This window comes from Hemitrygon akajei, chromosome 28 (genome assembly GCF_048418815.1).
Source record: "Hemitrygon akajei chromosome 28, sHemAka1.3, whole genome shotgun sequence".
In the NCBI taxonomy this organism is placed as follows: domain Eukaryota; kingdom Metazoa; phylum Chordata; class Chondrichthyes; order Myliobatiformes; family Dasyatidae; genus Hemitrygon; species Hemitrygon akajei.
The window spans coordinates 41,590,700-41,608,199 of record NC_133151.1 but is presented as its reverse complement, the minus strand read 5'-3'; the positions used below and the strand labels follow the sequence as shown (position 1 = coordinate 41,608,199).

Below are 17,500 nucleotides of genomic sequence, written 5' to 3'. Positions count from 1 at the left end.
ACATCGCTGTGTTCGGTGAGGAGATGCATTGCTCTCGCTGTCTGGCCTGTCTCCACCCTCACCACTCACTCAATCCCCTCTTCCCCCCCTCCTGCCCACTACCCTCCCCTGCTCCCCTCACCACGTTAACTTCCCCTCCCCAGACCAGAGGTGCGTGTCTGAGGAGGGGGATCGAGATGGGAGGGGGTTTGTGGGAAGGGCAGCCAGTTCCCTCACTGACCACTTTCTCCGCCGCTCTCGGTTTCAGCCAACGCCACACTGCGGGCCCAGGGATCTCCCGTTGTGCAGAAGGTGGTGTTTGACGCAGCAAAAAAGGTACGTCGAGCATTTACCGCACGCCGGACTCCTGCCCGTCCTGCACCTACTCCTCTCCCCCCTTCTCGCTCCTCCCCATCCCACGTATTCAAGCACCCTCTTTCAGAGGAAGTGGAGGCTGCTCGTAAGTCGGAGAGTGGAGGGACAAAAGCCCAGCAATGAAGGCTGGTCAATGGCCTGGGAGCTGACCGGGACAATCCCATCACTGCTTGAGCCACGGTTAAAAGGAGACCAAAATTGATGGTGTGGTAGACCGTGAAGAATGTACCAAAGACAGCAGGGGATGTTAATTGGCTGGAAGGGTGGGCCAAGGTATGGCAAATGGAGTTTAATTCAGATGCAGGTAGATAGGGTCGTAAAGAAAGCTTTGGCACGTTGGCCCTCATAAATGAAAGTATTGAGTACAGGAAGTGGGATGTTATGTTGACGTTGTATAAGACTTTGGTGAGTATTGGGTGCAGCTTTGGCCATTGACCTACAGTAAAGATGGAAACAGGGTTGAAAGAGCGCAGAGAACATCTCCAAGGTTGTTTACGGGTCGGGAAAGGTGAAAAAGATTAGGACTTTATTCCCTGGAATGTGGAAGATTGAGATGGGGTTTGATAGTGGTGTACAACATGCTGGGGGTACAGATAGGGTAAATGCAAGCAGGCTTTTTCCACTGAGGTTGGGTGGGACCACAACCAGAGGTCGGGAACTCATGGTGAGAGTGCGGACGCGAGCTCGATTTCAACGTTTAAGAGAAGTTTGGACGGGTACGGGGATGGGAGGGGTGCGGAGGGCTGTGGTCCTGGTGCAGGTCAACGGGAGTAGGCAGTTTAAATGGGTCAGCATTGACTAGATGGGCTGAAGGACCTGTTTCTATGCTGTCCTTCTCTGCACAGCTGAGGGACCAGGAACTACTTGTCAGGAAATGTAGATGAGGCTTGGCCCAAACACAGATTAGAGGGGACGAGTTATCCTGAGCAATAACTTTAATAATAAACTGCAAAGGAACAAGCCACAAGGGGTCACAAGAACTGGGGGAGCAGGTACTTCACGTGACGAGGCAACGAGGTAACGGAAGGCTAGGAGCAAGTTGCTGGCTCGTATGGGTGAGCAAGAGCTGTGGACGAGAGCTGGGTTTAAATAGGCTGCAGGTGACTTCTATCAGCTGGGTGGAAGAACCTATCTGTGCAGTCCTGATAGATCAGGTTCAGAAACTGGGCAAAGGTCTCAGCCACATACTGTATATGTAGCTGGGACACCAAAGCCTTTCGCACCGTCCTGCATTTGTCAACGTGGAGCGGAGAGCGAGTTTGTAAATCTGTCGGGAGCAAATGATGTTGAGAATGGTGAGGGTGGGGCGCCGTGGGAAGGGTGTAGGACAGGGGGCAGAGAAGGAGTGTCAGGGGCGGATACAGACGCACCCAGCCCCGAGACACCAGGCAAGGTCATTTGATTCCAAACAATTGGTTTATTGATCATCACAGAATGTCTCTCTGGTGCTTCCCGCTCCCTCCCCTCTCCCTTCCCCTTTTCCCAACCATGATTCCCCTCTCCCTGACCCCTTCCCACTCTCAGTCCACAACAGAGACCCAGATCAGAATCAGGTTTATCATCACTCACCTATGACATGAAATTGACACACATCAAACTGTACAGGATACTGCTGAGTACCCTGCACACTTCTGGTTGCCCGGTTAACGAAAAGAGCTCACTCAACCAGAAAGAGTGCGGGTAAGATTCTCGAGGTGCAGGAGGCTGAGGGGTGACCTGACAAAGTCACGGGGGGCACAGCTTTTCCCCCAGGGTTGTGGGATCGAGAACCAGAGGGCACAGGTCTGAAGTGGGAGGAGAGAGAGGTTTAAGCTGGACAATTTCTCCATGCGGAGGGTGGTGGGTCAGAGGAGGTGGTTGAGCTGGGTACAATTACAATCTTTAAGAAGACACGCGACCAGCCGTATGGGTGGGAGAGGTTTCCAGCGGGAGTACCAACCATTAACTGAGGGGACCGTGGGCTCCAGATTGGGAACCCCAGGTTCGGTGGGATGTGGGCCAATCACAGGCCAAAGGGACTAGTATAGTGAGGCTAAATGGCCTGTTTCTGACTCTATAAGAACCCGAGGGGTGTCAGACGCAGAGGGAAAGGGTGGGACGGCCACTCTTCATGTGTTGAGATAGACCGAGGTTAAGAGAACGGCTAAAGAAGAGAGAAATGGAATCAGGTGTCGGGAGGGGCGAGGTCATGCACGTTGGCAGAAGGAACAAACGCGTAGACTATTATCTGAATCGGGAGAAAATTCAACAATGCGAGGTGCAGGATTCCCTGAAGGTTAATTTGCAGGTGGAGTTGGCGGTGAGGAAGGCAAATGCGATGTTAGCGTTCGTTTCGAATGGACGAGAATATACAAGGAAGGGTGCAATGCCGAAGCTGTTCGAGGCACCGGTGAGGCCTGAGGGCAGATTCGGGCCCAAAGTGCTGACATTGGAGAGGGTTCAGAGGAGGTTCACAAGAATGATCCTGGGAATGAAAGGGTTATCATGTGAGCTGTGATCCAAGGCTCTGTATTCACTGGAATTTCGGAATGAGGGGGGATCTCACTGAAAGCTATCAAATGTTGAAAGGGTTAGATAGAGTGGATGTGGAGAGGATGTTTCCTATAGTGGGGGAGTCTAGGACCAGAGGACACAGATAGAGTGGATGTGGAGAGGATGTTTCCTATAGTGGGGCAGTCTAAGACCAGAGGACACAGATAGAGTGGATGTGGATAGGATGTTCCCTATAGTGGGGGAGTCTAGGACCAGAGGACACAGATAGAGTGGATGTGGAGAGGATGTTCCCTATAGTGGGGGAGTCTAGGACCAGAGGACACAGATAGAGTAGATGTGGAGAGGATGTTTCCTATAGTGGGGGAGTCTAGGACCAGAGGACACAGATAGAGTGGATGTGCAGAGGATGTTTCCTATAGTGGGGGAGTCTAGGACCAGAGGACACAGATAGAGTGGATGTGGAGAGGATGTTTCCTATAGTGGGGGAGTCTAGGACCAGAGGACACAGATAGAGTGGATGTGGAGAGGATGTTTCCTATAGTGGGGAGTCTAGGACCAGAGGACACAGATTGAGTGGATGTGGAGAGGATGTTTCCTACAGTGGGGGAGTTTAGGACCAGAGGACACAGATAGAGTGGATGTGGAGAGGATGTTTCCTATAGTGGGGGAGTCTAGGACCAGAGGACACAGATAGAGTGGATGTGGAGAGGATGTTTCCTATAGTGGGGAGTCTAGGACCAGAGGACACAGATAGAGTAGATGTGGAGAGGATGTTTCCTATAGTGGGGGAGTCTAGGACCAGAGGACACAGATAGAGTGGATGTGGAGAGGATGTTTCCTATAGTGGGGGAGTCTAGGACCAGAGGACACAGATAGAGTGGATGTGGAGAGGATGTTTCCTATAGTGGGGGAGTCTAGGACCAGAGGACACAGATAGAGTGGATGTGGAGAGGATGTTTCCTATAGTGGGGAGTCTAGGACCAGAGGACACAGATTGAGTGGATGTGGAGAGGATGTTTCCTACAGTGGGGGAGTTTAGGACCAGAGGACACAGATAGAGTGGATGTGGAGAGGATGTTTCCTATAGTGGGGGAGTCTAGGACCAGAGGACACAGATAGAGTGGATGTGGAGAGGATGTTTCCTATAGTGGGGAGTCTAGGACCAGAGGACACAGATTGAGTGGATGTGGAGAGGATGTTTCCTACAGTGGGGGAGTTTAGGACCAGAGGACACAGATAGAGTGGATGTGGAGAGGATGTTTCCTATAGTGGGGGAGTCTAGGACCAGAGGACACAGATAGAGTGGATGTGGAGAGTATTTTCCCTATAGTGGGGGAGTCTGGGACCAGAGGACACAGATAGAGTGGATGTGGAGAGGATGTTTCCTATAGTGGGGGAGTCTAGGACCAGAGGACACAGATAGAGTGGATGTGGAGAGGATGTTTCCTATAGTGGGGCAGTCTAAGACCAGAGGACACAGATAGAGTGGATGTGGATAGGATGTTCCCTATAGTGGGGGAGTCTAGGACCAGAGGACACAGATAGAGTGGATGTGGAGAGGATGTTTCCTATAGTGGGGGAGTCTAGGACCAGAGGACACAGATAGAGTGGATGTGGAGAGGATGTTTCCTATAGTGGGGGAGTCTAGGACCAGAGGACACAGATAGAGTGGATGTGGAGAGGATGTTTCCTATAGTGGGGAGTCTAGGACCAGAGGACACAGATTGAGTGGATGTGGAGAGGATGTTTCCTACAGTGGGGGAGTTTAGGACCAGAGGACACAGATAGAGTGGATGTGGAGAGGATGTTTCCTATAGTGGGGGAGTCTAGGACCAGAGGACACAGATAGAGTGGATGTGGAGAGGATGTTTCCTATAGTGGGGAGTCTAGGACCAGAGGACACAGATAGAGTAGATGTGGAGAGGATGTTTCCTATAGTGGGGGAGTCTAGGACCAGAGGACACAGATAGAGTGGATGTGGAGAGGATGTTTCCTATAGTGGGGGAGTCTAGGACCAGAGGACACAGATAGAGTGGATGTGGAGAGGATGTTTCCTATAGTGGGGGAGTCTAGGACCAGAGGACACAGATAGAGTGGATGTGGAGAGGATGTTTCCTATAGTGGGGAGTCTAGGACCAGAGGACACAGATTGAGTGGATGTGGAGAGGATGTTTCCTACAGTGGGGGAGTTTAGGACCAGAGGACACAGATAGAGTGGATGTGGAGAGGATGTTTCCTATAGTGGGGGAGTCTAGGACCAGAGGACACAGATAGAGTGGATGTGGAGAGGATGTTTCCTATAGTGGGGAGTCTAGGACCAGAGGACACAGATTGAGTGGATGTGGAGAGGATGTTTCCTACAGTGGGGGAGTTTAGGACCAGAGGACACAGATAGAGTGGATGTGGAGAGGATGTTTCCTATAGTGGGGGAGTCTAGGACCAGAGGACACAGATAGAGTGGATGTGGAGAGTATTTTCCCTATAGTGGCGGAGTCTGGGACCAGAGGACACAGATAGAGTGGATGTGGAGAGGATGTTTCCTATAGTGGGGGAGTCTAGGACCAGAGGACACAGATAGAGTGGATGTGGAGAGTATTTTCCCTATAGTGGGGGAGTCTGGGACCAGAGGACACAGATAGAGTGGATGTGGAGAGGATGTTTCCTATAGTGGGGGAGTCTAGGACCAGTGGACACAGATAGAGTGGATGTGGAGAGGATGTTTCCTATAGTGGGGGAGTCTAGGACCAGAGGGCACAGATAGAGTGGATGTGGAGAGTATTTTCCCTATAGTGGGGGAGTCTGGGACCAGAGGACACAGATAGAGTGGATGTGGAGAGGATGTTTCCTATAGTGGGGGAGTCTAGGACCAGAGGACACAGATAGAGTGGATGTGGAGAGGATGTTTCCTATAGTGGGGGAGTCTAGGACCAGAGGACACAGATGGAGTGGATGTGGAGAGGATGTTTCCTATCGTGGGGGAGTCTAGGATCAGACGGCACAGATAGAGTGGATGTGGAGAGGATGTTTCCTATAGTGGGGGAGTCTAGGATCAGACGGCACAGATAGAGTGGATGTGGAGAGGATGTTTCCTATAGTGGGGGAGTCTAGGACCAGAAGACACAGATAGAGTGGATGTGGATGTGGAGAGGATGTTTCCTATAGTGGGGGAGTCTAGGACCAGAGGACACAGATAGAGTGGATGTGGAGAGGATGTTTCCTATAGTGGGGGAGTCTAGGATGAGAGGACACAGATAGAGTGGATGTGGAGAGGATGTTTCCTATAGTGGGGGAGTCTAGGACCAGAGGACACAGATAGAGTGGATGTGGAGAGGATGTTTCCTATAGTGGGGCAGTCTAAGACCAGAGGACACAGATAGAGTGGATGTGGATAGGATGTTCCCTATAGTGGGGGAGTCTAGGACCAGAGGACACAGATAGAGTGGATGTGGAGAGGATGTTCCCTATAGTGGGGGAGTCTAGGACCAGAGGACACAGATAGAGTAGATGTGGAGAGGATGTTTCCTATAGTGGGGGAGTCTAGGACCAGAGGACACAGATAGAGTGGATGTGCAGAGGATGTTTCCTATAGTGGGGGAGTCTAGGACCAGAGGACACAGATAGAGTGGATGTGGAGAGGATGTTTCCTATAGTGGGGGAGTCTAGGACCAGAGGACACAGATAGAGTGGATGTGGAGAGGATGTTTCCTATAGTGGGGAGTCTAGGACCAGAGGACACAGATTGAGTGGATGTGGAGAGGATGTTTCCTACAGTGGGGGAGTTTAGGACCAGAGGACACAGATAGAGTGGATGTGGAGAGGATGTTTCCTATAGTGGGGGAGTCTAGGACCAGAGGACACAGATAGAGTGGATGTGGAGAGGATGTTTCCTATAGTGGGGAGACTAGGACCAGAGGACACAGATAGAGTAGATGTGGAGAGGATGTTTCCTATAGTGGGGGAGTCTAGGACCAGAGGACACAGATAGAGTGGATGTGGAGAGGATGTTTCCTATAGTGGGGGAGTCTAGGACCAGAGGACACAGATAGAGTGGATGTGGAGAGGATGTTTCCTATAGTGGGGGAGTCTAGGACCAGAGGACACAGATAGAGTGGATGTGGAGAGGATGTTTCCTATAGTGGGGAGTCTAGGACCAGAGGACACAGATTGAGTGGATGTGGAGAGGATGTTTCCTACAGTGGGGGAGTTTAGGACCAGAGGACACAGATAGAGTGGATGTGGAGAGGATGTTTCCTATAGTGGGGGAGTCTAGGACCAGAGGACACAGATAGAGTGGATGTGGAGAGGATGTTTCCTATAGTGGGGAGTCTAGGACCAGAGGACACAGATTGAGTGGATGTGGAGAGGATGTTTCCTACAGTGGGGGAGTTTAGGACCAGAGGACACAGATAGAGTGGATGTGGAGAGGATGTTTCCTATAGTGGGGGAGTCTAGGACCAGAGGACACAGATAGAGTGGATGTGGAGAGTATTTTCCCTATAGTGGGGGAGTCTGGGACCAGAGGACACAGATAGAGTGGATGTGGAGAGGATGTTTCCTATAGTGGGGGAGTCTAGGACCAGAGGACACAGATAGAGTGGATGTGGAGAGGATGTTTCCTATAGTGGGGCAGTCTAAGACCAGAGGACACAGATAGAGTGGATGTGGATAGGATGTTCCCTATAGTGGGGGAGTCTAGGACCAGAGGACACAGATAGAGTAGATGTGGAGAGGATGTTTCCTATAGTGGGGGAGTCTAGGACCAGAGGACACAGATAGAGTGGATGTGGAGAGGATGTTTCCTATAGTGGGGGAGTCTAGGACCAGAGGACACAGATAGAGTGGATGTGGAGAGGATGTTTCCTATAGTGGGGAGTCTAGGACCAGAGGACACAGATTGAGTGGATGTGGAGAGGATGTTTCCTACAGTGGGGGAGTTTAGGACCAGAGGACACAGATAGAGTGGATGTGGAGAGGATGTTTCCTATAGTGGGGGAGTCTAGGACCAGAGGACACAGATAGAGTGGATGTGGAGAGGATGTTTCCTATAGTGGGGAGTCTAGGACCAGAGGACACAGATAGAGTAGATGTGGAGAGGATGTTTCCTATAGTGGGGGAGTCTAGGACCAGAGGACACAGATAGAGTGGATGTGGAGAGGATGTTTCCTATAGTGGGGGAGTCTAGGACCAGAGGACACAGATAGAGTGGATGTGGAGAGGATGTTTCCTATAGTGGGGGAGTCTAGGACCAGAGGACACAGATAGAGTGGATGTGGAGAGGATGTTTCCTATAGTGGGGAGTCTAGGACCAGAGGACACAGATTGAGTGGATGTGGAGAGGATGTTTCCTACAGTGGGGGAGTTTAGGACCAGAGGACACAGATAGAGTGGATGTGGAGAGGATGTTTCCTATAGTGGGGGAGTCTAGGACCAGAGGACACAGATAGAGTGGATGTGGAGAGGATGTTTCCTATAGTGGGGAGTCTAGGACCAGAGGACACAGATTGAGTGGATGTGGAGAGGATGTTTCCTACAGTGGGGGAGTTTAGGACCAGAGGACACAGATAGAGTGGATGTGGAGAGGATGTTTCCTATAGTGGGGGAGTCTAGGACCAGAGGACACAGATAGAGTGGATGTGGAGAGTATTTTCCCTATAGTGGCGGAGTCTGGGACCAGAGGACACAGATAGAGTGGATGTGGAGAGGATGTTTCCTATAGTGGGGGAGTCTAGGACCAGAGGACACAGATAGAGTGGATGTGGAGAGTATTTTCCCTATAGTGGGGGAGTCTGGGACCAGAGGACACAGATAGAGTGGATGTGGAGAGGATGTTTCCTATAGTGGGGGAGTCTAGGACCAGTGGACACAGATAGAGTGGATGTGGAGAGGATGTTTCCTATAGTGGGGGAGTCTAGGACCAGAGGGCACAGATAGAGTGGATGTGGAGAGTATTTTCCCTATAGTGGGGGAGTCTGGGACCAGAGGACACAGATAGAGTGGATGTGGAGAGGATGTTTCCTATAGTGGGGGAGTCTAGGACCAGAGGACACAGATAGAGTGGATGTGGAGAGGATGTTTCCTATAGTGGGGGAGTCTAGGACCAGAGGACACAGATGGAGTGGATGTGGAGAGGATGTTTCCTATCGTGGGGGAGTCTAGGATCAGACGGCACAGATAGAGTGGATGTGGAGAGGATGTTTCCTATAGTGGGGGAGTCTAGGATCAGACGGCACAGATAGAGTGGATGTGGAGAGGATGTTTCCTATAGTGGGGGAGTCTAGGACCAGAAGACACAGATAGAGTGGATGTGGATGTGGAGAGGATGTTTCCTATAGTGGGGGAGTCTAGGACCAGAGGACACAGATAGAGTGGATGTGGAGAGGATGTTTCCTATAGTGGGGGAGTCTAGGATGAGAGGACACAGATAGAGTGGATGTGGAGAGGATGTTTCCTATAGTGGGGGAGTCTAGGACCAGAGGACACAGATAGAGTGGATGTGGAGAGGATGTTTCCTATAGTGGGGCAGTCTAAGACCAGAGGACACAGATAGAGTGGATGTGGATAGGATGTTCCCTATAGTGGGGGAGTCTAGGACCAGAGGACACAGATAGAGTGGATGTGGAGAGGATGTTCCCTATAGTGGGGGAGTCTAGGACCAGAGGACACAGATAGAGTAGATGTGGAGAGGATGTTTCCTATAGTGGGGGAGTCTAGGACCAGAGGACACAGATAGAGTGGATGTGCAGAGGATGTTTCCTATAGTGGGGGAGTCTAGGACCAGAGGACACAGATAGAGTGGATGTGGAGAGGATGTTTCCTATAGTGGGGGAGTCTAGGACCAGAGGACACAGATAGAGTGGATGTGGAGAGGATGTTTCCTATAGTGGGGAGTCTAGGACCAGAGGACACAGATTGAGTGGATGTGGAGAGGATGTTTCCTACAGTGGGGGAGTTTAGGACCAGAGGACACAGATAGAGTGGATGTGGAGAGGATGTTTCCTATAGTGGGGGAGTCTAGGACCAGAGGACACAGATAGAGTGGATGTGGAGAGGATGTTTCCTATAGTGGGGAGTCTAGGACCAGAGGACACAGATAGAGTAGATGTGGAGAGGATGTTTCCTATAGTGGGGGAGTCTAGGACCAGAGGACACAGATAGAGTGGATGTGGAGAGGATGTTTCCTATAGTGGGGGAGTCTAGGACCAGAGGACACAGATAGAGTGGATGTGGAGAGGATGTTTCCTATAGTGGGGGAGTCTAGGACCAGAGGACACAGATAGAGTGGATGTGGAGAGGATGTTTCCTATAGTGGGGAGTCTAGGACCAGAGGACACAGATTGAGTGGATGTGGAGAGGATGTTTCCTACAGTGGGGGAGTTTAGGACCAGAGGACACAGATAGAGTGGATGTGGAGAGGATGTTTCCTATAGTGGGGGAGTCTAGGACCAGAGGACACAGATAGAGTGGATGTGGAGAGGATGTTTCCTATAGTGGGGAGTCTAGGACCAGAGGACACAGATTGAGTGGATGTGGAGAGGATGTTTCCTACAGTGGGGGAGTTTAGGACCAGAGGACACAGATAGAGTGGATGTGGAGAGGATGTTTCCTATAGTGGGGGAGTCTAGGACCAGAGGACACAGATAGAGTGGATGTGGAGAGTATTTTCCCTATAGTGGGGGAGTCTGGGACCAGAGGACACAGATAGAGTGGATGTGGAGAGGATGTTTCCTATAGTGGGGGAGTCTAGGACCAGAGGACACAGATAGAGTGGATGTGGAGAGGATGTTTCCTATAGTGGGGCAGTCTAAGACCAGAGGACACAGATAGAGTGGATGTGGATAGGATGTTCCCTATAGTGGGGGAGTCTAGGACCAGAGGACACAGATAGAGTGGATGTGGAGAGGATGTTTCCTATAGTGGGGGAGTCTAGGACCAGAGGACACAGATAGAGTGGATGTGGAGAGGATGTTTCCTATAGTGGGGGAGTCTAGGACCAGAGGACACAGATAGAGTGGATGTGGAGAGGATGTTTCCTATAGTGGGGAGTCTAGGACCAGAGGACACAGATTGAGTGGATGTGGAGAGGATGTTTCCTACAGTGGGGGAGTTTAGGACCAGAGGACACAGATAGAGTGGATGTGGAGAGGATGTTTCCTATAGTGGGGGAGTCTAGGACCAGAGGACACAGATAGAGTGGATGTGGAGAGGATGTTTCCTATAGTGGGGAGTCTAGGACCAGAGGACACAGATAGAGTAGATGTGGAGAGGATGTTTCCTATAGTGGGGGAGTCTAGGACCAGAGGACACAGATAGAGTGGATGTGGAGAGGATGTTTCCTATAGTGGGGGAGTCTAGGACCAGAGGACACAGATAGAGTGGATGTGGAGAGGATGTTTCCTATAGTGGGGGAGTCTAGGACCAGAGGACACAGATAGAGTGGATGTGGAGAGGATGTTTCCTATAGTGGGGAGTCTAGGACCAGAGGACACAGATTGAGTGGATGTGGAGAGGATGTTTCCTACAGTGGGGGAGTTTAGGACCAGAGGACACAGATAGAGTGGATGTGGAGAGGATGTTTCCTATAGTGGGGGAGTCTAGGACCAGAGGACACAGATAGAGTGGATGTGGAGAGGATGTTTCCTATAGTGGGGAGTCTAGGACCAGAGGACACAGATTGAGTGGATGTGGAGAGGATGTTTCCTACAGTGGGGGAGTTTAGGACCAGAGGACACAGATAGAGTGGATGTGGAGAGGATGTTTCCTATAGTGGGGGAGTCTAGGACCAGAGGACACAGATAGAGTGGATGTGGAGAGTATTTTCCCTATAGTGGCGGAGTCTGGGACCAGAGGACACAGATAGAGTGGATGTGGAGAGGATGTTTCCTATAGTGGGGGAGTCTAGGACCAGAGGACACAGATAGAGTGGATGTGGAGAGTATTTTCCCTATAGTGGGGGAGTCTGGGACCAGAGGACACAGATAGAGTGGATGTGGAGAGGATGTTTCCTATAGTGGGGGAGTCTAGGACCAGTGGACACAGATAGAGTGGATGTGGAGAGGATGTTTCCTATAGTGGGGGAGTCTAGGACCAGAGGGCACAGATAGAGTGGATGTGGAGAGTATTTTCCCTATAGTGGGGGAGTCTGGGACCAGAGGACACAGATAGAGTGGATGTGGAGAGGATGTTTCCTATAGTGGGGGAGTCTAGGACCAGAGGACACAGATAGAGTGGATGTGGAGAGGATGTTTCCTATAGTGGGGGAGTCTAGGACCAGAGGACACAGATGGAGTGGATGTGGAGAGGATGTTTCCTATCGTGGGGGAGTCTAGGATCAGACGGCACAGATAGAGTGGATGTGGAGAGGATGTTTCCTATAGTGGGGGAGTCTAGGATCAGACGGCACAGATAGAGTGGATGTGGAGAGGATGTTTCCTATAGTGGGGGAGTCTAGGACCAGAAGACACAGATAGAGTGGATGTGGATGTGGAGAGGATGTTTCCTATAGTGGGGGAGTCTAGGACCAGAGGACACAGATAGAGTGGATGTGGAGAGGATGTTTCCTATAGTGGGGGAGTCTAGGATGAGAGGACACAGATAGAGTGGATGTGGAGAGGATGTATCCTATAGTGGGGGAGTCTAGGACCAGAGGACACAGATAGAGTGGATGTGGAGAGGATGTTTCCTATAGTGGGGGAGTCTAGGACCAGAGGACACAGATAAAGTGGATGTGGAGAGGATGTTTCCTATAGTGGGGGAGTCTAGGACCAGAGGACACAGATAGAGTGGATGTGGAGAGGATGTTTCCTATAGTGGGGGAGTCTAGGACCATAGGTCACAGATAGAGTGGATGTGGAGAGGATGTTTCCTATAGTGGGGGAGTCTAGGACCAGAGGGCCCAGCTTTACGATAGAGGTATAGAATCTGGCAAGAGCTGTATGGGATTGTGTAAACGGGTGGTTGGTGTTCAGCAGGGATCTGATGGGCTGACGGGCCTCTTTACATGCTCGGTGAATCCATAACTAATAACAGACTGGGAAAGTGTCTCCCTGAGGCTATGAGGAATGAACAACAGAGAGCAGCCAATCGGAGAGATGCTCCATCGAGCTAGCATGGGAGGACGAGCTGCATAGCCCCCGTTTGCTGCAGAGGTCCGTGCTCCTCAGCGCCTCCGTCAGTGCAGAAACCTCTCCTGAACTTCTGATTTGGGTTTGGGTGAGTGCCTCGTACCCAGGGGAAGTACGGGTCTCCACCTTCTCCCAGCCCCAGCTCAGAGTCTGACAGTCTGGTTTTCCTTGGCCCTAGGTCCCGGCGCCCGGACACACAGATCGGACCGTCTACAGTAACTGGATGAAGTATTCCAACCGGACGAGTGCCCAGCACGGCCTCATCCCCTCGTAAGCCTGCCATCACCATCTGATCTCTTTCTAACGCTGGAGCGCGAGTTTTCACCGGTCAGGGCTCCAAGCGCCAGAGCTGGGAGGCCACGTCGGAGGTGTTGGCGAGATGCGCAGTTCCTGGGAGGGCTCGCCGGGATGTTCCCGGGACCTGGGGGGGTTCCGACATCAGCCGAGGGTGGACAGCCTGGGGCCACCTTCCCTGGATTGCAAAGAGCCTGTGGAAGTTTCTAGAATTGCAAGGGAGGCAGGGACAGAGAGAAGAATGGTCGCAGTCCTTGTCGCAGGGTAGAGGAGTCTCAAAGTAGAGGGCACAGGTTTAACATGGGAAGGGGAGGGCTTAAGGGAGACCTGGGGGGGAAGTTTTTCCACACAGGGGGTGGTGGGAATGGGGAACGAGCCAGTAGGGGCGGCTGCAGATATCCATTTAATCTTTTTTTATACAAATCCGAGGAGAAGTTATATCGAATACATATTCCAATAGAAGTAGAAACAACAGAAGGAGTTGTCAAAATCATATAATGTTGAGCTAGTATATTAAAGATAGATAGATAGATAGATAGATAGATAGATAGATAGATAGATAGATACTTTATTCATCCCCATGGGGAAATTCAACTTTTTTCCAATGTCCCATACACTTGTTGTAGCCAAACTAATTACATACAATACTTAACTCAGTAAAAAATATGATATGCATCTAAATCACTATCTCAAAAAGCATTAATAATAGCTTTTAAAAAGTTCTTAAGTCCTGGCGGTTGAATTGTAAAGCCTAATGGCATTGGGGAGTATTGACCTCTTCATCCTGTCTGAGGAGAATTGCATCGATAGTAACCTGTCGCTGAAACTGCTTCTCTGTCTCTGGATGGTGCTATGTAGAGGATGTTCAGAGTTTTCCATAATTGACCGTAGCCTACTCAGCGCCCTTCGCTCAGCTACCGATGTTAAACTCTCCAGTACTTTACCCACGACAGAGCCCGCCTTCCTTACCAGCTTATTAAGATGTGAGGCGTCCCTCTTCTTAATGCTTCCTCCCCAACACGCCACTACAAAGAAGAGGGCGCTCTCCACAACTGACCTATAGAACATCTTCAGCATCTCACTACAGACATTGAATGACGCCAACCTTCTAAGGAAGTACATTCGACTCTGTGCCTTCCTGCACAAGGCATCTGTGTTGGCAGTCCAGTCTAGCTTCTCATCTAACTGTACTCCCAGATACTTGTAGGTCTTAACCTGCTCCACACATTCTCCATTAATGATTACTGGCTCCATATGAGGCCTAGATCTCCTAAAGTCCACCACCATCTCCTTGGTCTTGGTGATATTGAGACGCAGGTAGTTTGAGTTGCACCATATCACAAAGTCCTGTATCAGTTTCCTATACTCCTCTTCCTGTCCATTCCTGACACACCCCACTCCACAACTCCTCTTAACAATTCATAACAAATCAAATTGCCATTATTAATTACAAAGAACACTAAACTAACCTAGAACATGAAGAGAGGTAAACAAAGACTTGGCATTCCATTTGAGGATATAATTACAAAGAAAAAGGGGGGAAATCCTTCCGGTCAAATCTGAGAAGTCACAGAGAAGAAGAAAAGAGATTACCTAAAAAAAAGAGGAAAAAAAAATAAAACAAAAGGAAAATTTAAATCGTATGAAAATATTGAATGAAAGGTGGCCAGGTTTGCTCAAATTCAAAAGATGTATCAAATGTTTGACTTCTAATTTTCTCCAAGCTTAAATATGACATAAAGGAGGAGAGCCAGAAAAAACAGTAGGTGGATTAAAATAATCTCCTTATTTTAGATTACACAGAGGAACTCGTCAGGTTTACCCCCTTAGCCCTTTATTATTTAATTTGGTTTTAGAACCACTTGCTATTGCTCTTAGGGATTCTAACTCTGTGCAGGGTATTAGGAGAGGGGATAAATTACCTAAGGTTTCTTATACGCAGGTGATTTATTAGCTTACAATTCAGACCCTAGGAAATCTATTCCCTCTATGATAACCATATTTACTGAATTGAGTACTTCCTCTGGATATAAAATAAATTTACATAAAAGTGAATTATTTCCTATTAATAATTATTCTGACTATTACGATCAAATACCTTTTAATATTGCAAAAAATTATCTTACCTATCTTGGTATTAAAATTACTAAAAAGTTTAAAGATTTATATGTATAATTTTCTTCCTCTAATTGAATATACAAAACAAATGCTTTCTAAATGGTCGTCTAAGACGATGTCGTTAATTGGTCAAATAAATGCTATAAAAATGGTAATTTTACTGAAATTTCTATATACGTTTCAAGCTGTTCCATCCTTTGTCCCGAAAACGTTCTTTGATACAATAGATTCTATGATCCTGTCAGATATCTGGAATAATAAGAGTTCTAGATTGAGTGAACTCTTATTGCAAAAATCAAACAAAGATGGAGGATTGGCGTTACCAAACTTTAGATTTTACTATTGGGTAATTAATGTTCGTTATATCACTCTTTGGGTTTACGGTGTAGATAATCAGGACTGTCCTTCACGGTTGGACTGGGAGGAGAGCTCAGAAAGGGGGTTTTACTTCCTGACTGGCAGCTCCTCTTCCTCTTTGGTTTTCCAGGATTGGTAGACAAGGTCTTAGTCCCATTGTTAGACATACATTAAAAACTTGCGTTCAGTTTCACAGATTTTTTGATTTGAATAACTTTGTTCTCTCTAGTAATATCCATCTTAACTATTTTTTTAAAGCATCAATTCTGGATAAGGCCTTTTTAATATGCAAAACTAAGGGAATAAAAGCTTTTCAGAGAATTGCTTAACGTCTTCTTCGCAGCTAGTGGATAAATATGATAACGCACAATAAAAATCTAACGCACAATCTTTTAGATATTTGCAAGTCAGAAATTTTTTTAATGAGATTTATTACCGAACTATCCACTTGTTCATTTACCAAATATGATAGATGTTATTCTTCAGCTTAAACCATCTCAAAAAGGATTGACAGCCATTATATATAAACGGCTCATGAATTTTCGAATGATGTCTAACGATACGGTTAAACGTGTTTGGGAATTGGAACTTCGGGAGTCACTTTCAGGTGATCAATGGAATAGAATTTATCATTTAGTCAACAATTCATCCATCTGCACCCATCACTCCTTGATTCAGTTCAAGGTAGTGCACAGGGCGCATATGTCAAAAGATAAACCAGCGCATATTTTTTCTAATATAAATCCCACCCGTGATAGATGTAATGCTGTGGTGGCCACCTTAACTCATATGTTTTGGTCTTGTATAAAATTAAATAATTTTTGGAGAGATGTTTTTAGAACGTTATCCAGAGCCATAGGTTTGGACCTACAACCTAATCCACTTACGGCAATCTTTGGGATCGCTCCGAAGGAAGCAGGAAACGTACGATAGCTTTTTCAACTTTATTGGCTAGGAGAGCTATTTTGTTGTATTGGGGAGGCTACGTTTAATAGACATTTGGACAGGGCAGGACTGGAGGGATAAGGGGCAAATGCAGGCAAGTGGGACACAGTTGGTCAGCGTGGTCAATGGGCCCAAGGGCCTGTTTCTGCAGTGTAGCACACCAACTCTACCCGTACAGGACTCTGCAGTAGTCTCGGGCACATGTACACAGCCAGGGTGCCTGAGACTTTCACACAGTACTGTATTTGTCAACGTGGAGCGGAGAGTGAGTTTGTGAATCTGGCGGGAGCAAAGGATGTTGGGAATGGTGAGGGTGGGGTGCCGCGGGAGGGGTGTGAGACAGGGGGCAGAGAAGGAGTGTCAGGGGTCGGTGCAGACACACCCAGCCCTGAGACACCAGGCAATGTCATTTGATTCCAAACAATCGGTTTATTGATCATTACAGAATGTCTCTCTGGTGCTTCCCTCTCCCTCCCCTTTCCCTTCCCCTTTTCCCAACCATGATTCCCCTCTCCCTGCCCCCTTCCCACTCTCAGTCCACAATAGAGACCCAGATCAGAATCAGGTTTATCATCACTCACACACGTCAGGGAATTTGTTTTTTTTTGTGACAGCAGTACAGTGCGATACAGTACAGTGTGATACGGTACAGTGCTTTGGAGAGGGATAGGAACAGACAAGTTAGGGAAGTGTTAGGAACTCGGAAGCATAAATTGGAAACAGGTGTTCTCAGGGAAATATACAGAAGAAAAGTGGCAAATGTTCAGGGAATATTTGCGTGAAGTTCTGCATAGGCATGTTCCAATGAGACAGGGAAA

General features: G+C 48.7%; 1 protein-coding gene across 1 annotated transcript in view; it reads left to right on the top strand.

Moving 5' to 3' along the window:
* Window positions 1-17,500, top strand: part of naaladl1 (N-acetylated alpha-linked acidic dipeptidase like 1) — a 95,285-nt gene that overhangs the window by 33,492 nt on the left and 44,293 nt on the right. Inside the window, exons 10-12 of the mRNA XM_073031560.1 lie at window positions 1-15; window positions 248-315; window positions 13,147-13,238. The exon at window positions 1-15 is cut by the window's left edge and continues 49 nt beyond it. Coding sequence (XP_072887661.1) covers window positions 1-15; window positions 248-315; window positions 13,147-13,238 — 175 coding nt within the window. The remainder of the gene's footprint in view (window positions 16-247; window positions 316-13,146; window positions 13,239-17,500) is intronic.